Raw genomic sequence first — 23,417 nt, 5'->3', positions numbered from 1 at the left:
TCTCCAAAGAGACCCGAAGCAGCTTTATTTTGGCTGTCTGTAACAGGCCCATGTCTTTGTAAAACCATTGCTTGTGGAAATGTTTTTGCTATTAACTTTTCAGGTTAAAACTCCACACACATTATTTCCCCTGTATCAGCTCAGAAGGCAAACCCTTCAAAAATGTAGGCTATTCAGGAACCCTAATGTCAGGATTTTCCAGAGTGATGTACTGGAGGAGTGACAGAAGGTAGATCCAAATCTACTGGCAAATCTCTGGGTGATTTTCAGTAAATGGGCAAAGGTTTGTCAATCTCAATTGTACGCATACAGACTTCCCAAATTATACTGCTTGAGATAACCAGAAGAGTAAGACTAAATTCTGATACTCAAAACTCATTTCTTGGCTTAGAATTTTTTTCATTCTAAGTCTACCTCTTTTACGCTAGGCTCTGAGTTGTTGGGATATACGTATATAAGGAGGAGGGGAGAAAGGGATCCCACCAGCCTATAGCCACTACAGTGTAGTACAAAAGTGACTATATATTTTCACAACAGATGAGAAAGTATGGTCTACTCCAAAATGAAATGAGCCACCATTTTCTTCTACCTCACACTCCCTTCCTCATGCTCAATGAAAAGAATATGCATCTTGGTTTGAGGCATACCTGAAAAGCGACCACCCTCTACAAATCTTTTTGGAAGTTGACACTGCACTGAACTAGGCTACGCAGCTTGTTTAGGACTTGCCAGTGGCCCTGTTGGCTGGGGTTGGAGCTCTGTAAGTTGTAGTCCCGATTCTTTTCCAAGCTGTGCGCTTGTCCAAAAGGACTGAATAGCTAGCATGTCCCAAGAATGGCTGGGCTCCATAATTGTCCAAGCAGTTGGATGTTTAAGACTTTTTAATACTACTCTGAAAAAAGAGAGCATGTGCTGTACTTCTTTTTATTGCACAGGTCTTCCTGTTGATGTTTTTTCTTCATGTTACATATTTTAAGGTGATGCCCATTCCAATTCTCTCTGGTGTTGTGCAGGGTGCAGAATGTGCCACCTTCCAAATTTGTTGGACCATAGCTTCCCTCATGCATAGCCAGCGGTGAGAGTTTTAGGCCAACTGTATCTGAAGAACCACATGCTCCTTAGCTCTAGTGCTGTGGTTTGAGTTTGGGAGTTAGGGCCTGAACAGACAGGCCAAAATAAAGTTGCTTCGGGTCACTTTGGAGGTATGCTGTTTAAATGACACATGCATCTTAAGAGGCCAGAAGCCCCGCCAAAGCTGGCTTGGCCACTAAGGACACATGCATCATTTAAACAGTACACTTCCAAAATGGCCCAAAGCAGCTTTATTTTGGCCTCTGGGCCTCAGAATATTACTTTAATCCTATCTTGGGTATGAGCCTCCCAGGATAGTGAGAGGCTAAAACGATGCCTGGAAGAAACAGGAGACTATAAGGGAACTGGTAGTTGGCTTGTGGATAGATGAGGAAATGAAAAAGATCAGTCAGATGCTGCCCCTATCAGAAAGGAACTCAAGCCTACATACATTTGAAAAGCAGGCATAACAGTTCTCTCTACTATAGTTCGAAGGGGGAAGAGATGTGTAAAGAACTTTTCTGAGAAGTGCTCAGGGTAGTAGCTGAGGAAACTACAATCAGGCTTACATTTGAATCATTATGTATCAGTGAAGCCTAGCTGTTAGTGATCCATTCTTTCCATTATCATTCTGTTCACCCGACATTATACTGGATTACTTATCACCTAATGCAACATTCAAGATTGATTTGGTAGTTCACATTTCCATTCGCAAGACTAGAAAGTAATTCAATAATTTTTAAATTAAAATCCAGAACAATCCTTCTTATCTCCTAGAATTTTCCTAAACATACACAGAGACAAAGACAGTTAAAACACAAGAGGCATTCATAATTATGAATTTTATTCACTAAAGCAACATTAAGGAGTCTTTACAATACAGGTTTTAAATCATCTTTACAAGCAAGTTCTGATATACAGTATTTACTTATCTTTTTAAATGAAATACTATATAATAAGGGTATTTTGCAGCTAGTACTGAATTTAAGACAAATACTAATACTGCACTTAATAGTTTTTGTGGTGCTTTGACCTTTACATAGGCAGTGAGCAGCTTTACCACAGCAGTGATCAAGGTATTTTCAAATTTTCATAGAGCATGGTTGTAGAGAAATCTAAAACCAGGATCTACAACCATGATTGTGTGTCAACAGGGCATGATCCCACCAATGTCAAGCACTTAAATCCCACTGATATTCATTGTGGGATAGCCAAGTACAAATTCTCCTGTTAAAAATGAATGGCTCCCAACAGTGCTTAACTTCCGCTGGATTTTGTCCAGTGTTCAGAGAACCACTGCAAAACAAATGAAAGACAGACAAAATGGAAACCCCATTCCAGAACCTGTATCCATTTTAAAGGGTATGAGAATGTGTCTTTACCAAAAACAGGTGTTAAGACAAAAAAGTAATTCCATTCCCCCCAAAGCATGCTCATCTACCAGTATTTGAAAGGCTTCATGAATACACATGGAGTGACATGCAAGGGATGAAATAAACCACAAACACCATTCAAAATATGTAAGCTGCATTAGAACAAAAACCAATATTTGAGATGATGAATCTACTTATATGGTCTATTTGAGAGTCACAGTAGCTGGATTTGGAGTTGGTACTGCATGTTTATATGTGAACTACTTGAAAGATTTGATATTCACCGAGTACACAAATGATTCATTCAACCATTTTTTTGGTGGAGGGAGGGAGGGAAGAAGGTTAGTATTGCACATTGGCTTATTAACATTTCAAAAATCATATCTAAATACAAATGTGAAGGACAAACCTCTGCAAAATAAGCCTCAATTCTGGCAACAGTATCTTTATAGGTTTCTCTTTCAGTTCAAATTGTTCCCAAATTGTCAGCAACACTATGGAGATTGTGGATGTCATGTGACTGGCCGCTTAGTATAACGAACCTTCGAGAAACCAAGTCTTGGGATCATGGAAGCTGCATTATCATGAACCATGTTGGGAGATAATGAAGAGTTTGTAGCATGGACTAGAGGAGGCTACAAAGATTTCATGAACTGCATCATCTGTGGTTAGCTTCCTTAAAAAAAACCCTTCCAAATCCTAACATCAATACTTAGTGAATACTGTTTCACTAACTCAACCACAGGTACTTAGATTAAACTTAGGCACAACTCCAAACAATGGAGCTCATAGTTTAAAGTGCAAATTAGTTCTGCTCTGCTTTCGCATCTATTAAAAGATCAGTATTTTAATTACACACCTTTAAGGACTAGTTTAATACTTTAGGAATTATTGCATAATATAGGAGAATCCAAAGAGGATAAAATGCAAAAGTTTTAAAAACCTAAATATAAACCAAGTCCCAACTGTTTAACACAGGCATTTAAAAAAATTGTCTCTACTAGTACTAAATCATATTTCTTCACTTTAAGTATTCATATTATTTGAAATATGTACTTACACCTATTGGAGTCTCACTGAAAGCCTGGCATTCCACAAAACACTTCTTATAAACTATAATGAAACCTGTGTCAAATCTCTCATTAGCTAAACAAAAGCTTTCGTTTCTTACTCTGAACTTTCTAAACATACATTAGATTCTTTAATACAGGCATTTTCAGGTAAAGTTTTTGCATCCTGTTTAAAAAGACAGACCAATAAATGATGGCAAAAGAAATCATCTCCCAGCTTGGCTTCCTGTCAGATAACTGCTTGAGGTAGAGAGGCAGTGATTCCTGACAACTTGCTCAAGCTATGTGATTTGCCTACTAGACTTTCCTCAGCTTGCAGAACTGCCAGTCTGACAGTTAAAGAAAAATAGGGTTTGCAATTCTAAAATTGTTTGGAAAATCAGTTTATTTTCATAAAGTACTATACTTACTGAAGTTAATATAAGGAAAAGAAAAAAAATGATTCTCCAGTGCATACTTCTCATTAAGTGTTATTTGTATTAAAGTGTAGTCATAATTTTATAACATGAAATCTAGAAACATTAAATGGTTCCCTTTTGAATATATAGCCTAAAAATCAGAACAAGTGTATTCTTTAAAACTAATGCCAAGTTCTTTATTTTAGAAGTTGTTTTACTGCTGCTATTTGCCTTGGGCAGGTGACAGCTCCTTTACAAGAGAAAAGCTTGTCAGTTTACCTTGCCTGGTGACATCCAAATACATTTTTGTGATCTCTCTCTCTCTCTCTCTTTCTGTAATTCTCTATAAGGTGTGATGGAAAGTGACCTAACAGTGCTAAATGTGAAACAGAATTTAACAAAATCAATCCTGAATCTTTACAAAACACAGTTTTCTCTTTAAAAGAATGAATCTAAGGGAGGAGATGATGAAGAAAGAACCTCTTTTTTTAAAAAAAGAGGTTTAAATATTGGATAATGATTAAGAACCAAATGCATTATACTATCGGATCCTGTTATATTTGTTGTTCAAGGAGTAGGCCTTACCCGTATTTTGACTTCAACCAGAATAAAAAAAAAATGCTATTTCATTTAAAATGCTACAACAGCTGCTAGAACATCTGTGGAGGAACTACATGTTCTAAACAATTATTGTATCACAACTGTACAGACAGACTCAATATAAAAAGAGTTAAGTTTAGTCAGCACTAGTTACACTGCATGAATCAGTAACTCAGTTGATACCTGATTTACATCCAAGATTTGTGGGAGTAATGCCACAACAGAAAACTGTTGTACATTTTTAAACTTAGCCCTCATATTTTCCCTATTAACAGCCACTTTGAGGCAACTGAACTCTGCAAGTCATATGCCACTTTGATGAAGTTGATTCTTCATGAATCTGTATTCCACAGTTGAGAGTAGCAACCAAGAATGTTTTACTGCATGTCCTCACAAATTACCTGTAGAAAAAGCTTTTGTTCAGTCCTATGACTTAATGGACTAAGTTTGGTAAACAGTGGGTTCACCGCATCAGTGGGCTAGCTATTTGTGGACTGAAGCATCTGCGGCCTGCCATGCCCCATATTCTTCAATGGTGGCATGTGCTCATGGATGTGCTGATGTGGAAGCACGTGTCACTAAGTACTGAATAATATGGGGGAGGAGCTGAAACGAATCCCTGCAGATGGGAAGGGTCCACTGTATAGATGAATCTTCAATATCCCTTTTGAGGGAGGTAGCTATGCTTGTCTTAAGAAGACACAAAGCAACAAATGCTTTACCTTACATTCTTTTATCACTGGTTCAAACCTACCACTATGGAGCACTCACATTTGCTTCACTTAATATTACAAAGGGCAGCATTTGAGAGTGCCATTTCTAACCATTCTCCAGCTGGTATCAAAGAAAGACTTGGACGCATGTTTAACAGGTATTTGTGTTTCATTTTGTGGTGTCTGATTTTGTTTCTTTGAAAATTTCACTGCATATTTAAGTTGTGGTTCTGTATACTTTGTGACATAAATATCTGACTACAAAGCTCTTCACACGGTGTGTCTTTAAAAGATTTTCTTGTTTATCAGTCACATTTCACTTTCTATTTTAGTTAATCAGAAAAGCAGTAATACTAATTCCTGAAATATAAAATTTCTGTTCTACTCTTAAGACTCTTAAAGATTCTCAGAGAGAGAGAGACAGAGAGAGAGAATGTGTGCATGTTTTAAATTTTATTACAAAAAATAGTTTCAAATCCCTACATGTATGGCAAACGTTTGTGCAAATATTTCAAGTTGGCTTCTTGAGACTTGCAAGAGCAACAGAGATCAATAAATAATGTCACAATTAAGTTAATCTCTAAAAGGAACAAATGTTATGAACATGGAGCCATTATTCCCAGAGTCACATCACATACTATTTTACAACAGTCTATATGAAAAAAGGATTTAGGACATGTATCCTAAAAACTAGTTTTCATTTATACCACAATACCTGTAGAATACAATTGCATTTCACAGGTTATCTACAAGACATGAATAGCTGATACTTAAATAAAATTAAAATCCATTTCACCCTGTGAAATTTTGTTTGCCACTTGTGAATAGTGAATATAGATCAAAGAAGCAAAGAGCAATCTGGAGATCACCCTGGCCAAAAATAAAAAGGAAAGGAAAAAGACTCAACTAAACACTAAGCAGACCTCCTTTAGGAAGTCTAGGGTTGGGTGCTGTTATAAATAGAGCATTTTGCATAGGCTTCTGAGAGAGTCAGAGTCAAAATTATGGCTGAGGATTAAGATAAAAAAGGCCAGCTCTGACTAATTTGTCCATAATTTATAATTAAATAAGCCAGCCCCCCAAATGTAGCCTTAGCCAATTATTATTATTCAGTGTTCCAAACTAATGTGAATAAATTTACCAGCAAGCAGTCTGTCCCACTCAGAGAAATTGTTTGGTAACCAGTTATCACTGCAAACTTTACTATTAAGCCAAGATATCTTTCAATGCAATGAGTGGGAGAAGGCATTTATAGACCATGTTTTGAAGAAATTATACACATTTCTAGATGACACAAAATTAAGAGAGATTAGAACAGGTATAAGTATGTACCAGAGGAAATGCAGCGTTCAGTGCTTATGTGCTTTTGACCAAGGGTCATGACTAAGAGAAGAAAGGATGATGGTAGGCAGCTTCACAATGCAGGGCATTGAAATATGCATATGCAAATCATATTTCAATATGTCTTTGGTTTAGGGAGGCGGGAATGCCGATTAGAACTCACACGGTCACTGGACTGGACACTTGAATCTTGAAGTTGCATATTTTCCTTTGCTTCCGTTATTTGCCTGGAGTGGTTTGTCTGTGATGAGATGTTCTGATGCACAGGAGGTATCATGACTTTTGGGTTTGTCACTTGCTTAGGCTTAAAGGAAATGGATGGAGGACGAAGTTTAGAGATTCTCTGGCTCTTACTACTTAGCTCACGCTGCCTGGATGCTGACTGCAGTTGTGCTGGACTGCTTGGTGGCAGCAACTCAGGATCTTTTGAAGCAGAGGAGCTATTTGAAGATGCTGCTTCTGCAAAAGGTATGGGAGGAGGCACTAAAGCATTCTGCTTTTGGAGTTTGGTAGCTCTTGAAGTCTTTGGCAGGGAAGCCTGGTTAATCTGTGAGCAACTGCTTTTTAGAACTAGTTTGGTTTGCACTCCTCGAGCATTCACTTGAGTAAATGATTGGGAAGAAAAGGGATAAGAATGTAGTGTATTCATTTTTCTGCCAGTCAGATCTTTAGGTTTTTCTCTCACTTTAACATTCTTGATAGAATGTGCACTTTCCTCTGGCTTTTCATTAATTTGTGTGTTTAAAGTGCTCAGTTCATCTTGGCTATTGGTGTAGGAGCCATTTGCAGCATGTTGAAATTCATGGCCATGTTTCTGTTCGTCTTCACTGGGATGTTCACTGTGGGCCACGATGTGTGGTGTTTTTGTTAGTTTTCCCTGGACGAGGTCTGTGAAACGGGGAAGGAGACTGGAAGGCTGTAGTATTTGAGGCTACAGGAGATAAAGTTACATAACAATAGATAAGGTTAAAAAATCAGTCAAAATGAATATAAGGCACATTGCTCAGTAATAGTGCTTAGAAACCCAGCTTCTGCATTAAGGTCTGCATACCAAAGACAGGTGAAAATACATTCCAAACAGGTGCAAGAGCAAAGGAATAATATCCAGCAATCCCAAATGAATCATGAAACAGAGAGAAACATTTATTGATAACTGTAGCAAAAACTAGTAAGTACCATATATACTCTTGTACAAGTCGACCTCATCTACAAACTGAAAGAAGGTTTCAGGGTAAAATTCATGGATTTTGATATGACCCGTGGATAAGTTGATGGTAAAACTTAGGTGGCTATAACAAAGGATGGAAAGGGGGAAATACCACTTTCATCCTTCCTTCTCCTTCTCTGGACCTCTCCCAACCATTTAACATTAATTCCCAGGTGCTAGAGGAGAAATTTTAACATCAGATTGAGAAGGGAAGCAAGTGGTGTTAAATGAGGTGTTTTTTTCCATGGGAAGAGGAGTCTTGCAAATCAGACTGGGGAGGAAAGCAAATGGTGTTAAATGAGTTGGTTTTTCCATGGGAAAAGGAGGCTTGCAAATCAGACTGGAGAGGGAAGCAAGTGGCCTTAAATGAGGAGTTTCTTACATGGGAAGAAAAGGCTTGTAAATTGGACTGGGAACTTCTTTCACACACACACACACACACACAGAGAGAGAGAGAGAGAGAGAGAGAGAAAGAAACACATGCCTCGAGGCACCAAGAGTGGGGGCGTCTGGTTTGCTTGTACCTTTCTAAATAGTACTAGTTATGGACCCAAATATGTCAACCCATGATTTTAGAATCAATTTTTTGGGCATAAACTTCTTGACCTATAGTCGAGTATATGTGGTAGCTTGATCAAGCAATTTTGCCACAATAGACAATAGATACAATAAACTTTTTTTTAACACCTGAGAAGGAATAATTTTACAGACAAGACAATTTGACAGTGCACAAATGTGAATGAAAAATTACTTTTAAGATTCTGATTAATATTCATATGCTAAAGCTATTAATGTCATTCTGAGCATTTGAGGACAAAAAATATTTTCCAAATTTGAGTTTGAGATGATCCTTCACAGTGCATTTCAAAGACTTACTTTTCTTCAGAAGTTGAGATGGAGTGAAAGCTTGATTATATGGTTATCCTAATTAGGTTAGCAAGTTGAAATAGATTTTTAATAATAAAATATGTATTCTGAAATTAGAGATTTTATACTACAGTCACCATCTCCCCAAAAGCATGATAGGTACAGGGAAGAACTACTCATAGTTGAAGAGTGGGATATAATGACCCATACTTGCCAAATGTCTCAGAGATAGCAGACTTGGGTAAGATCTCTTCTTGAAACCCTGAAGAACTGCTAATGAGATTGGACCAGCCTTTCCCAAACTGATAACCTCCAAATGTTTGGGACTACAGCTCCCATTACTCCTGCTTCTTGGCCATGCCATTTGGGGCTGATAGGAGCAAAGTCTAACACATTTGGTGGGCACCTGGAGCTGGTAGTAGTGGGCTAGATAAAGCGTTATGTTAATTTTGTTTTATATAAAGGTTTTTCTCATTTTTACCAATGGAATTACTGGCACTCATTGTCTTTTTTATTTATCCACTATGGGGTGAAACAGACAGTCAAAATTAAACAACACACAGCTCCAAAGTGGCTGGAAGCTGCACTGAAACCGCGGTCTGGTCCTTAAGACTGCAGCCAAAAGGAGCCACGATAAAACAAATCCTGGTGGTGCCAGTCAGCCCCTGTGTGCATGGCCTGCCTTGGGAGAGAGACATGTGGTCAGCAGGGTTCTGACTCCCTTCTGGCCAGAGTGGACTCAAGCCACTCTTTTATGCCCATCTACTCCAGTCCTAAAAGATTTAAGTTTAGTGATTTAAGAAATATGAACCTGTCTTTGAAATTAATTTTGATTTTGGGTTGTAGACTGCATCATTCAATGCAAACTAGCATACCGTTATCCCCTAGCTCTAGATTTTCTAGAAATTTAGTATCTGGAATGTATCAAAAAGTAGTTAATGTGGCATGTAATCATAAGTGTAATTATGGCATTAAATTGGCAGATTTACCAATGTATATATTTAGAACCTATCAACATAAAAGAACAAATGTACTACTATCAATATGTTTAATCCACCTGGGTATATGTGATGCTAGGGGACTTACCACAGTTGTAGATTGGTGGAACAAAAAATGGACGTTGGAACACAAAATGGTTGGAACACAGTTGGGGGGTGGGGATAGGCTACAAAGATTATCAGAGAGAAAACATACTGTTTTCCAGAAACTTTGCTTTTTTTAAACACACACCCACAAAACAACCATAAATTAGTAAGATCGCTGGCAGTAGGAAAGAGGAATATGGGTACACAATAAAGCACATGCATAGGTAAATGCTTATGCAAGATTTTAAAGCAGGAGGACAACCAAACAGTGAAAAGGGGAGAAAAAATGGAACCTAGCAGGTATGTTGAACTGTTTGTCAAGCAGGGAGAAGAAAGGGCCAGTTTAGGCGACACACTTCTATTTCCACAGGTGAGCAGTAACTATATCAGGAAGAAAGGTGCTCCCAGATCTGCCACCTAAATTTTCAAGGGATGTCTTCCCTTGCACAAACTCAGTATCTGACATACAGCATAGAAGGAATTGAAAAATAAGCTGCTGCCTTCCTAACTCCTTTCCTCACTGATAATCTAGAAAGTCATGGAATAATTTACAGAAAAGCAGAATGCAACATTTGCCCTAATAATAACATTGGTAACTTGTGAAAATACAAACCATACCAAAACTACCATACAGATAAAGTCATACAAAGAGATGTGAAAACTGCAGGGTGGTGAAGCTGAAAAATATCTGGAATAGCCCCCTGCCTCCATGGGCTTTCTAAAAAATATAAAGATAAAGGGTAAAATTTGGGAGGGGAAACACTGTTGGGAACCTCATATTTTCTTTTTTGGAATGAGTGGGATGCTTTTTAAATACAAGCTCTATTCAAAATGTAGTCTGCAAATATTTTAATGTGGGACAATGTACAGCATTACAGCATGGTAATGCCTGTGTACATATACAAACTCCTACCCAAGACCTGCTTTTCACCACCTAGAAGATGCTGCCATCTTCATGCAAGTAATATATAAAGCCTTTGTGCTTATGAAGTTTCCTTCCATTTTTCTGATCACCTTCAGTCTCATATTGAGGTACCATAACAAGGATTTTGGCTCTGCTGCCCTTTGAAATCAACCAGTTCATCACTACCATCAATCAGCTGAGGCAAGACACTCTGCTGCAGATTGGGAGACATCTTGTCCTGCCTTGCTGGATAAAATTGTTATTTTTTAAACAAAATGAATAAAGTAATCTTGTGTGTAGTGATCTGCAGAGCAGGGATGGAAAAGATATTCAAATTCTTGGGAGGAAGAAAAACAAGAAAGGGGACTTCTGAGTGGCTGAAAACCCTAATGAGGGAAATTATTCTCAAGCACCTTCCTTGCTCCTTCCTCCAGTCATCAAACAGGGTAGAGGACTACTCTCACTCACCCCCACACTGGACTCACATAGTCCTGCCCCCAAAAGCCAGGTAAGTAGGGTGCAGCCCATCAGTGAGGATCATCATTTCGACTAAATGGTCCTTGTGGTCTCTTCCAGCTGTATCATAGTAAGCACACAATGAGTCTGCATCATTGTGAATCAGCTAATAGAACACAGGTGGTGACACAGTAGCCTCCCTGATTCTCCCCACATTGCCAGTGGGTGAGTGGGAAGCATTGCAAGTAGGTGAGTGCATGTGGGAAACAGGAGAGGATCCTAGAAGGCTATAACCTCTTGTCCCTTTTTTGGCTTCCCCACCTCACAGTCTCACTGTTGTGCAGAAGCAGACCATGGAGATCTCACTCCTGTCCTGCTGCCAGGGGCTTTCTCCCTTCTGCATGACCTTTTTGAAAACATTTGGCAGCATTTTCAAAAGGTTTTTTTTGAAGATGCTTGGCAGCAGGAAGTGATCTTTCCTCCCTTGCGGCAAAGAATAATTTAACACAGCATATCCCTACTAAAGAGTGTGAGTCTCACTTCTGACTGAACAGACACAGGGCTACTCCATAACATTTCTGTCTACTCAGAAATAATCTTCTTTGTGCTAAATCAGGCTAACTTCCAAGTAAGTGGGTACAATCTACATTTCATAAATTTGCCAAATTGCATTTCCGTACACTAAATTATAAATAATGTTTTCTATATTATTACAGGAAAAAACTCAGAAAAGTACATATTATTTAAATTTTTGCCAAAATCTATTTAGCCCCCCCCCAAAAAAAATGCTCCAAAATTTATAGAAATGTTACATTTTTAGACATATATCTAATTTAGTGCTATGAAACACTGTTCTGCAGCTCTAAATCCTACTTTATAGCTAGAATTCTTCTATAGTCTCTTTGATACCCTGCCATACATAACCTTTCTGACTTCCTGCATCCACCTCTTAAAGAGTGATTCAAAATCTCAATGCTGTCTCTACTTCCCATCTATATTTTCTCAAGCAAGACAAAAAACAAATTCATTCTACAATATAATCCATTGTTTCTAAACCTCAGCAACATGTGTAACAAATACACTACCCGACATATACACTCTAGTGTAACTCGTACTTCAGGTACACAATGTGTTTCCTAACAGGAAATGGGCAGACATTCATGTATTTACCTCTGTAAGAACTCATAAAAGCTCCTACATTCCTGATATGTGTTTGTTACTTAAATATCTGCAGATAATTCCAAAGTACACCAATGTACATGCAGCACTGGCCAAAACACACAGCCCAAATGACACGGATTCTGGCTATGTTTGGGGCATATCATTCAGATAACACATTCCCCCAACATAGCCAGAAGCCATACAGAGCCTGAGTCATCCAGAAAAAACCAGGTCAAAATTCTATTCACTCCTTCAGGGAGGTTGGTTTGGGCCCAGATCAGGACTGGGTGCATGTGTTTTCCAAGGTCCTGGCGCAAACGCTGCCAGCGTGACCTCATGCCAATCTATTTGGTCTGTCTGTTTCGGGCCATTGTGCCAAGTGTCACCTAAAACTTCACACACTTTTTATTATCTTCCCTCAGTGGTCTAGCTCTTTGCAGGACTGAACCCTTGCTTCAGCAGGCACTACTCTTTACACTTGCACTTTATTCATGCACTGGGTATAGAGAGCAAAGGCATGTCTTTTTGCTGGAGAGAGACAAGGATACAGACCCATGAAAATACCACAGGAAGCCCCTGAGATTTCAATGCCCTCTGATACACAGGAGAAAATATAAAAGAAAGAAGTTTATCAATAGGTTCCAGTCCTTTTTATGTTTAATAATAATAACATTTTTATTATCGAATGTTTCTCCCAAGAGTTTCCTTTCAACAAACACGTAGTTTGCTATTACTGGGACCAGGCTTTCTTAACAAAAAGGGCCCTCCCTCCAGTTCATCTGCCATGGTCCAAGCCTCAGAAGGGAAGAAGACTGGACCTTATCCCTTTCCCCACTGCCATTTCTTTCGCCTTTTGTGTCTTGTCTTTTTTTTCTTTCTTTCATTTAAGATTGTAAGCCTGAGGGCAGGGGCCTGTCCAAGTAACAATTCGTAAGCCACTCTGAGAGCCGTTTTGGCTGAAGAGCAGGGTATAAATACTCCAAATAAATAAATAAATAAATAAATAAATAAATAAATAAATATTAAGGAATATTGACCCGACCCGGCCCAGCCCACCCGATATGTATTTTTTTTTAAAAAAAACTTTCCAAACACCAAACAATTGTGAGTGCATCATTAGGGTAGAGACTTACTGGATAATTAGGGTAGAAGTACAATTCATCACTTCTACTGAAGAGCCTTTCTTCCCTTTCACAAATTCCTAAAATTATCCTCCATTTATGCATTAAATCAGTGATTCCCAAAGTGGGCAATATGCCTCCCCTGGGGGCAGTGGCAGGATCCAGGGGGGTGGTGAAGTAGAACGGAGGCAGTAGGGGCGACAGTGAGGGGGGAAAGGGGACAGTGGGGGCGGGGCTTCAGTCAAAGTATTGGTGTGCAGGAAAGACAAGGAGAACCAGAAGTCTTTAGCACCATAGTGGGGATGAGGATTGCATTAAACTTCTTTTCAAGGTCCCCAGAAATCCACCACACAGCCTCGCTGATCATTTTGCGTGGTCGTGTCTCCTGCTCTTTGCCTGCCCATCCCCTACCAGTATCGTTCATTAGTAGTGGCAATTGGGAAAGCTGTGCAAGGCTTTGGCACATGGCATTACTTCTGTGGCTCAGAGGGGCACCATTTTGGATTAGACTGGAGTTAGAATACATGGTGATGGGGGAGAAGTGGTGGCAAAAAGGAGCTTTCAAATTTGGAACCCTGCCTGAGCTTTGTGAACTTTGCTGGGACCTGGCTAGCAGGATGAAGTTGCACTGCTGTTCCTGCTTTCTTTCATCAGACAGGCTGAGAAGAGGTAGCATAAGAAACAAATTTTTTTGTGGGAGAGTGGACATTTGAAGCTGTGTGGGGAAGACATGTCTCTGAGGAAGGAACATCAGTGCTTGATTCTTGGAAAGAGTCCTTTGTCTTGGAGCAGCTCCTGTAGTTAAAATCCTTGCCTTTCCAACCCACACCAGTCTCCAGTCCAGAGCATGTGGCCTCTGTAAACCTCCTACACACACATTGGCTGCACCTTTCTCTGCCCTGATGAAGGATTGAGAGTCCCTCCTCTCTAGTGAGAAGCTTCTCACTTGCGCCTGGACACCCTGGGAGCAGCATCTGAGCAGCTCCCTGAGCAGCAACCAAAAAGCCTCTTACCCACACTGGCCTTTACTGCAAGGCTGGCACCAACGAGAGGCTTCTCCATCACTGCTCAGCCAGCTGCTCAGTTGCTGCTCTCAGGATGACAGGGCACAAAGGGAGCAGTGACTGAGCAGCCAGTCAAACAGCCACCAAGAAGCCCCTCTCCTGCACTGACCTCAGCTGAAAGGCTGATACAAGCAAGCAGCTTTTTGGTCGCTGCTCAGCCAACTGCTTGGTTTCTGCTCCCAAAGTGACAGGGTTCAAAGAGAGCAGCAACCAAGTGTGGTTGTTTTGAAGTAGAAAAGGTAAAGGTTTTCCCCTGACAAGACTGTCTACTTGTGTCCGATTGTAGGAGGCAGTGCTCATCTCCATTGATAAACCGAGGAAGCCAGTATTATCAGAGACAATTCTGTGGTTATACGGTCAGCACAACTACAGGGAGAACAGAAGGCCTAATATCAAAAAATATGTGCTGGGTCTGTGTGTGCCACCCAGAAGGAAAGGGGGCAGTAGCCTGAAAAAGTCTGGAGACCACTGCATTAAATAAACACCACCAGTTTAGATCCATGGAGCAACACTTACAACAATAGATAAAAGGAGCATATCAAAGAGAAATGTACAATAAAAACAACTTCATTCTAAGGGAATGGCTCCATTTGCACAACTATATCTATATACTTTTGACTTGTAGGATTTTTATTTTATTCTCTTCTACACTCATCAGAGCACAAAGGAAGGAGCATAAGGGATCTGAGCAGGGAGCAAAAGACCTGTCTCTGTTCCAGCTTAATAAGTATTCCAAACTAGCCACTGAAATTCCAACTCATTCCTATGAATATCAAGAGAAAGTGTTCCTGAATACCTCTTTGATCTGTGGTGATCAAGATTATATTAATATATACTTCACTATGATACAAGCAAGTTACTATGTGTGTAACTAAGAGACCTATGTTTACTTATTTAGTATTTGAAGACTTGTTGCCATTTATTTGCTATGTGTAACCCATCTTGCTGGAATCACTGAAAGAAGCAAAGCAGGAAAGAGGAGAAACCATAACTGAAAAACACCAAAAGTTAAAATGAAGTGAGTTTTAATTGGTTTTATCTCAATGCATTACTTTCCCCTTGAAGATATTCACCAACAAATATGTCTAGAGTGACTTGCATGAAATTATATAGCTACTCATTAAACTGTTTGATCGGGCTTTTCCTCAATAAAGTGCTTGTGAGGCCAATCTTGCTTGGTCATTAAAAGAATGAGCTGTAAGCAAATACGTCACAGCTGAAATATCATTTATTGCATGCATTTATTGCCTGTTCCTTCAGTCTTAACTCCTTCCCATTACTACTATTGATACAAATACCAGCCTTCTTTACAAGGATGTTGTAAAGAGTGACATATGTAAAATGCTTTGAGCACCTAGAATAGCTTCCACTGTGTAACCAAGGTCAGTTGACACAAAATACAAAATGTCACTTGAGCTTTAGTTATATTTTGCACCACAACATTGCAAACAGAGACAATTAAACAGCAATTGCAGCTTCTAGAATATGTTACCAGGTTTCTCTAGACATACTAATTAGAAAAGACCCAACATACCCTGCCACAATATAGCAGCATCTGGTGAAGACTCGTTCTACATGAGTTGTTGCGGGGTGCTCAATAGCAAAAAATTAAATGAAGAGAATCACTACTTAAGACACACATAGAAAACCAGAATTTTTTTCTAAATGCCTTGCAGTTTCACATACAGCTTGATGCCAAGATGTAGAGAAAAAAAATTACAGGCATGAAAATGTGACAATTAGCTTACTTATCACAGGTAAAATGAAACCATGACCTTGATTTCAATTACTACAGAGTAGCCTTTCCCTATTAATAAATGTGAGGCATGGAGCAAAAAAGGCAGCTGCATGCACAACTTTTGACATACATGCACCATGCAGGAAGCAGACACAATAGTGAAGAAGTGGAAGGAGGAGATGAGAAGAAATCTGAAGTTGTACTGTACCACGCTTTATCATAGAAGTAATGGACTAACTCCTCAACTCCTTGCCAATAGCAAAATGGAAAGCAGAGACAAGAAAAAGACAAGGACAATGATGTCAGAGGACTAAGACACAACAATGAGCAATTGCCGTGACAAAAGTGTACCCTCTCTTTTATGTATATGATGAGGTACATGTATCTATCCACTCTGAGTATAGCTTCAGTTCCGATGTGCATGTGTACTCCTGAATTTCAGAAGGATAAATGTAAAAGCAACTAATCAGACATCTAATTTCTACTCACCTTTATCAGGTTCTCAGTATTTAAATTAATATGATCATTAGAAGGTTTCCATCAGCACACAGATATTTGATTTAACTTGTTATCTCACCATTTTTGTCCACAGTCTATCATAAAGCCTCCTCAAAGTTTTTATAATCTACATTCCTTTGGGGAGGTTTTCCCCTTTACGTGAGACAGAGTATTTCCATATTCATGATCTTGTAAAACCACATCTATTCTGCCTAATTTCCAATTCTCTTCCCATTTTTATAATAGAATTATATAAAATTTTCCTTTTCTTGCTTGCATCATCTTGTCTCTGCACATCACAGCCACAGTCTTAGAGAGACTGAAAATACACACATATGATTTTTACACACATATGATTTTTCATATCAAGGGCAAAGCTTTCAGGCAAATGGGTCAGAATGGCTAAACTCCAGATCATGCTCCACACCACAGGTGGGAACCATGTGGATCTCACGATGATTAGCTACAACTCCCAGGATTCCTCACCATTTGGTAGATCTGCAGCCCAATGATATCTGGAGGGCCACATGAGTCCTTGCCCTGGTTTAAATATATAATAAATAGCCAGGACAAGATAATACCCGATGCAGAAAAAACATGGCCAAAACATCCACATATCTGCAGAATTCTCCCCCTTCTCCCTGACTTTGCTGTTTCATTAGCTGCAGCAGCGCAACAAATCTTGTTGGCTTCCCGGGTAACCAAAAGCAACACAGGTGATATTCAGACTACCGTGGTCCCAATGAATAGTTTGCTTTTGTGTGATCTACTATAACATGAAAGCAGTTGGCAGAACTCTGTAGAATGCTTGCCCATCTTTGAACAAGATCTAAGACAATCCCTGCAGTATGCAGATTATTATTGATACATTAATTGTATTTTAAAAAACACACACAGAGCTCGATTTTTCATCAATTCAGTCTGCAGTAGGTTTGTAGCTGCCAAAATGTACCATGAAAACTGCTGAAACTGGTAGTATATTTATCTTATTCAACAAGGCCTATTGCCACATACTCATTCAGGTCACACTATCAAAAAAGGTATATTTCAGCAGTGTTTAACTTGTCTTCATATTTTAACCATATTTTCTTTTCATTTTAACTTTATTACTTTTCACTGTCTTGGAGGTGAGTCACAAAAACAGCTAGGGACATCTAAGGTCTTATAGGACACGTGTTGCTCACCTGTGATCTACTTCACTGCTACAAGCAGATGAAACTATGTGACTGGAGCAGCCAAAGGAGTTGCTCACTAGGCACTAATAATACAAATATGAAATTCAGAACTTTTAGTAGTCAAAAATACAGAGGCCGAAACAACATTATGCACTTCAGTGTTGTTCTGCCTAGTCCAGATGTGATGCAATCAATGCTGTGACTCTCCCATATGTAATTTTCCTGAATAATCAAGTTAATGAACTTAATGGACTCTGAGCATTTAACAGACACTCAATGGACTCTAAACATACGTATAGTGTAATGTGCAACAACATTAAGCTTAATATGTTCTCTAAGTTGCCATCAGTAACATTAATTATTTTAAACTCTGAAGCAGAGACATACTTCTTTCTTTAAAATCCTAGAAATGTAGTCCAGTACTATGAATGTTTACTCAGAAGTGCTACTGAATTTAATGGTACGTATCCAGATACATTGCGGCTATGAACCTACACTCAGGGGCTCAACACATCGTCCCTAAGGGGCAGCTCCGTGATGCCCCTTTCCTTGCCAGATCGGGGCCACAGAGACCAGATTGCGGCCCCAATCTGGCGTTTCTGCGGTGCAAAAAGAAGCCACAAAAAGTAGCTCCTTTTCGCACTGAGGAAAGGGTGCTCTAGCCATGGCAGCGGTAGCTTCTCGGTGCTCCTTTGGTGCAGCGTATTTAAATGCTGCGCCAATGGAGTGCTGTGATGCCCCCTCACCATGCAGTTGAGCATGCAATATGATGCTGCTGTAGGATGGCCAGCGTATGTATGCCATGCCCCCACGCCACCCCCAGCCGCCGGTCTGTACAGGCTCTCACTTACCCAGAAATAAGTCCAGTGAAATCAATGGGGGATCTGAATAAATGTGTAATGGATTGCACCATGAATCTCACTCATGAAAAATGCTGACCACTTATCATATTTTTTTACGAGTTCAATTAAGAACTCATGTGGGAGGTTTTTTTCTACTGATGCTGGGGTATTTCCTAAATCTAGAAGAGGGATAAAGAGGGCAAAATGGGATTCTGCATAGATGATGCAACATGTATTCCTATTCTTACACTACACTAGTTTCAAGGCTACTGTGATCTTCAGAACAATGAACCATTGGCGTTCTGGGTAATTCTCTCTAACAGAGGATTATCAGTGTTCCCATGAAAGCCAATCATCAGAGTTAATTGCAAAGACCTATTACCATCAGTTTAGAATCTAGATCAGCTGTTAGAGAACTTTAAATAAAGAGATTATTCCTAGTAAAATTTAGATAAAAATTGAATTTTCCATTAGCAATACAAAAAGGAACTGCTTTTGAGATCCAAGGTATCTCCATCCTTTGTGAGGTCACCGCCTGCTTGCTTAGATATCCCTCTACAGAACAACATAACAACAACACCTTAACAAAATGCAGTTCTGTACCTAACATTGTCATTTTACAATTTTTCACTCCTGTATGATTTTTAACACCTTTCCTTGATGAAGAAGTCAACAGAGCTTCAAAAGACTGCATCACGTATTTTGTGCATTTTGGTTGGCTGAATAAAAGTATCATTGCTTTGTAGATTTTGGATATTACTGAACTTAACTAAATAAAAGTCTTCTGTCTACTAGTTGTTGTTGTTAACTGCCTTCGAGTTGATTTTGACTCATGATGATGGGGTGAGGCATCTCCAAGACTGCCTGCCCTCTACTGCTCTGCTTAGTTCCTGCAAACTTATGGCCGTGATCTGCTTAATAGAGGCTATCCTCCTAGCATCCAGCATTCCACTCTTTTAACCTCCCTTCACTTTTTCTAGCATTATTGGGGGGGGGGGGGGTTTCCCCAGTGAGCCATGCCTTCTTATTATGTGTCTGAGTACAACAGCCTCCAGTTTGTCATCTTGGCTTCCAGGGAGATCTCTGGCTTGCTCTTCTCTGGGACCCATTTCTTTGTCTTTTTGGCAGTCCATGGGATCCTCAGTACTCTTCACCACCACCACATGTCAAATGAATTGATTTTCTTCCTATATTCTTTTTAAACTGTCCAGCTCTCACATCCATACATGGTAAAAGGGAAAAGAATGGCTTGTACTATTCTAACTTTTGTACTCAGTCGTATATCTTTGTATTTTAGAATATTTTCTAGTTCTTTCATTGCCACTCTCCCCATTCTTAATCTTCTTCTGATTTCCTGACTGCATTCCCCATTTCTATGAATGTTTGATCCCAGGTATGAGAAAAACTCTTTTACTACTTCTATTTCTTCATTGTCTACTAGTACACTGTACTAGTACACTAGTACATTGTCTACACAATGTAGACAATTTTTTAACAGCCTTAACAGTATTACTTCAAGTAGCAAGGAGGAAACTGATTTTCCCTTCTAGAGAATTAGAGCCTGACTACAAATTGTTTACCTCCCACCACACATACAGAGAGAACTAAAGTTTGCCTCTTGACAGTTGTTGAAACTAGTCTGATATGTATGAAGGGCTCCACCTGGCTTCTAAAATTGTCTTGCTACAAGTCCAAGCAAATGGCTCCTCTGAGGGCAGGAGCTATGAGCTTGTTCTGTGGACTCTGAAATGACAGAAAAAAAGACTGATGGCATGTCCCCTTCCCATGCTCCCTAAAACACAGTAGTCTTTGCAGGCTCTTGTTCTGCTCAAATCACAGCAAAAAATGATATGAATCCTGTCTGAGAACAAATTATCAGGTTTGTCTTCCATCTGCAGACTATTGTTCCTTATGTATTTGGTCTTTGTTTACCTCCTAGTTGACAGCAAATTGCATCTCAAAACCTGTCTTACTGTTTAGTTAACAAAATTTTTATATTCCTAGAAACACTGCAAGTTAATAGTAAGACTGATTTGTCCCTAACATCAGGACAACTCCCTATGCTCCTAATTATGGGAAACAAATAGAAGGGTACAGAATAGGTCACTGGTACCATACTTTGCTAAATACATTTTCAGTAGTTTGTTGAAGATAGGAAACTTTGTTCATACTGAATTCCTTTAGCAGCACGTGAAACACTGAAGTGAAGAATGTCAATTCTTACACAGCCAAAAACTAAAAGTTCTCTTTTTTAAACTGTGCTTTATAAATCAGCTTTGAGGAACACTAATACGTTAAAGCTTTATCAGCAATTAACATATCAAAATGCTTTTACAAATACAGTTTTTACTTTTATCAATTTCCTTAAATTATTTAAGTAATTAACCCACAATATATAGAAAGACATACTGTATTTAATTTCTATTATCTCAGTACATTACAAATCACACACACACAAAATTCTGTTGTGTTAACAGCAATACAAAAACATCTCGTTTTAGTTCAAGCTGCTAATTAAGTAACAATAATACATCATGCTTTGCTGGAAAAGCCACTTCTTCCTTAATTTGTTAGACGTATTTGTGGACACATTGCTGAGGAAGAAACCGCTTAGAAAAACCATACAGCTGAAATAAAAAACTAAATTTTACAGAGAAAGCAATGTGTCATAGTCACCAAAGTATGACTTGACTGAAAAACATCACCACAAATATTATGCAAATATATTTGGATGAAAGCACATGCCAACAACATGAATGAACATAACAAACACACACTCTGAAAAGCCAAGGGAGAGGAGGGAAAACAAAACAAAAAACAAGCAAGGTATGTGTTGCAAGATAGATGAAATAAAGCTTTCAGTTTGATTTTAAGATCTGTTATGAAACTCTTTATTTGTAAAGCTGTAAGTTGTAGTTATCTGGTAAGTGAAAGAGGGACGGGCGTTAGGCCACAGACTAGCATGTGTCTTATGTTTTTGCTTGGAAGAGCGGGATGCTACACAATGGACAGTGCGTGCAAAGGGGAAACCGCTACTGGAGCACAGTGAGGGATATGAGTGAGAAGTACAGACTCACTCTGTCTGCGTTGCGGAGGAAGAGTCCGAGGGATGCCCTGGAATGAGCCCTGCCAGGGAGAGAAGGAAGGAGCAGAATACCCACCCTGTGCAGAGAAAGATGGGGGAGAAAAATAATAATAAAAAAAGAGAATGGGGAGGAAAAAACAGCACCAAAAAGCTACATTGTTGCTTTATTAACAAGGAACTCTTTTGAATCAGGTCACTTCAAATTTTTCTGAAGATCAACAAAATCATCAAAAAGCTGGACAGAAACATTTCATAAAATGTAAATCAATTTTGTGAAAAACATGCCCTAGAAAATGTTAGAAGGAAAAACTGGTTGTATGCATTCAAAATGAATTTCCCAAATGCAGTACTAAGCCAACAAGGAGGAGCCATTCAATCCATATTTTAAAAATGTGTCAGAGTACCTTGTGAAAGTAAGTGGCTCATTTATCAGAATTTATCTTACTGTGCATTAAAAGAGTTAGCCAAGGCAGGATACAGACCACCCCTTTGAGGTGGCCTGCACCCGCCCCTTTCCCCTCCAGATTGGGGCCTGGGCATCCACAGCGGCAGCCCCAGAGGCTCCAATCCGCCGCTTCTCCAGGCCTTTGGGAAGCAGTAAAACGCCACTTCCCCGCGGCCTGAAAAGGGGTGTCCTTGGGGCTTCAGGCCCCAAGGACACCCCGACAGCTGTGGGTAAGGGGAGAAAGGGGCCACTTGGCCCCTTTCTCTTCTGCATCGCTGGCGCGGCCATTTAATGGCTGAGCCAGCAATGCGTGCGGCAGAAAGGAGCTCTGTTTCGGAGCTCCTGCCTACGACGCTGAAAGGGCGCCCTCTGCAGCATTGTAGGGACATCACGCCTGCACCGCGTTGTTTGGCTGCGGCGCGGCCATGATGTCATTATCACACCGCCGTGACGTGCTAGTGTTGCAGGGCGTGTGGTGGCGCCGCCCTCGGGGCCTGAAAAGCACCCATATTTTTAAACAGGAAAAGCTTCTTCATAAATGTATGTCTTTCAGACATATAACAGCAGCAAATGATCTAATAATACTTATAACAGGAACTACGTAGTCCCTCAATTTATGAGCCAAACAATATCTCTATTGTCCAAAAATGTTAATTATTTTAGCGAGTTTCCTTTTTAGACTCTTTGACAAGAATACAACCTTATGAGTGCTCCAATATATGAACAGAATATTTCATTTTAAAATTGTTTTCGCATTCACTCACCGAACATTTGTCAGCCAGGAACACACTACTACTGTTGGAGTAGCGACTAATCAGCCTAACAACTAAAAATTCTAATGTGGGGAGGAGATGTTCTATTTCCACACAGCATTTTGATTTTTAAAAATTACTCTTTCAAATTAATTCCAAATAGTTTCCTCTATTTGAAAATGAAAATCATTAAGGAAAAGGAAAATCATTTAAAGCCAGCCAATTTTAAATGCTGGGATGGGGAGAATTGCAAGACATTAAGGCTTTTTAATAATGCTAACTGTAGCTAACTTGACTTCTATATAACCATGGAGAGATCAGAATAAGAATATCAGAAGATCTGGCATCCAGGAACATGGGAGTAGGCAGTATAATGTTTAAGATTCTAGTCCCTTAGGATCTTAAAGTCAGCACCAACACCCATCAATTGAGTTGGGGTGCAAAAATCCGG

At 39.4% G+C, this 23,417-nt stretch overlaps 1 protein-coding gene across 4 annotated transcripts in view; it reads right to left on the bottom strand.

Annotated features, from left to right (window-relative positions):
• Positions 1-1,917: 1,917 nt before the first annotated feature.
• CCSER2 (coiled-coil serine rich protein 2) overlaps positions 1,918-23,417 on the bottom strand; it is a 63,622-nt gene continuing 42,122 nt past the window's right edge. For 2 of the 4 annotated variants that reach the window (XM_089510574.1, XM_089510571.1), the window contains exon 11: positions 1,918-7,497. In XM_089510574.1, the coding sequence (XP_089366700.1) occupies positions 6,682-7,497 (816 nt within the window). In that variant the 3' untranslated portion in view covers positions 1,918-6,681. Of the gene's footprint in view, positions 7,498-15,965; positions 15,988-16,377; positions 16,418-21,761; positions 21,847-23,417 lie in introns of all 4 variants that reach the window. The other 2 variants (XM_089510576.1, XM_089510575.1) reach the window with 2 other exon arrangements.

The sequence above is a fragment of the Sceloporus occidentalis genome, unplaced genomic scaffold, assembly GCF_023333645.1.
Source record: "Sceloporus occidentalis isolate IW3139 unplaced genomic scaffold, rSceOcc1.0.p SCAF_2, whole genome shotgun sequence".
Lineage (NCBI taxonomy): Eukaryota > Metazoa > Chordata > Lepidosauria > Squamata > Phrynosomatidae > Sceloporus > Sceloporus occidentalis.
This window is presented reverse-complemented; position numbering and strand designations above follow the sequence as displayed.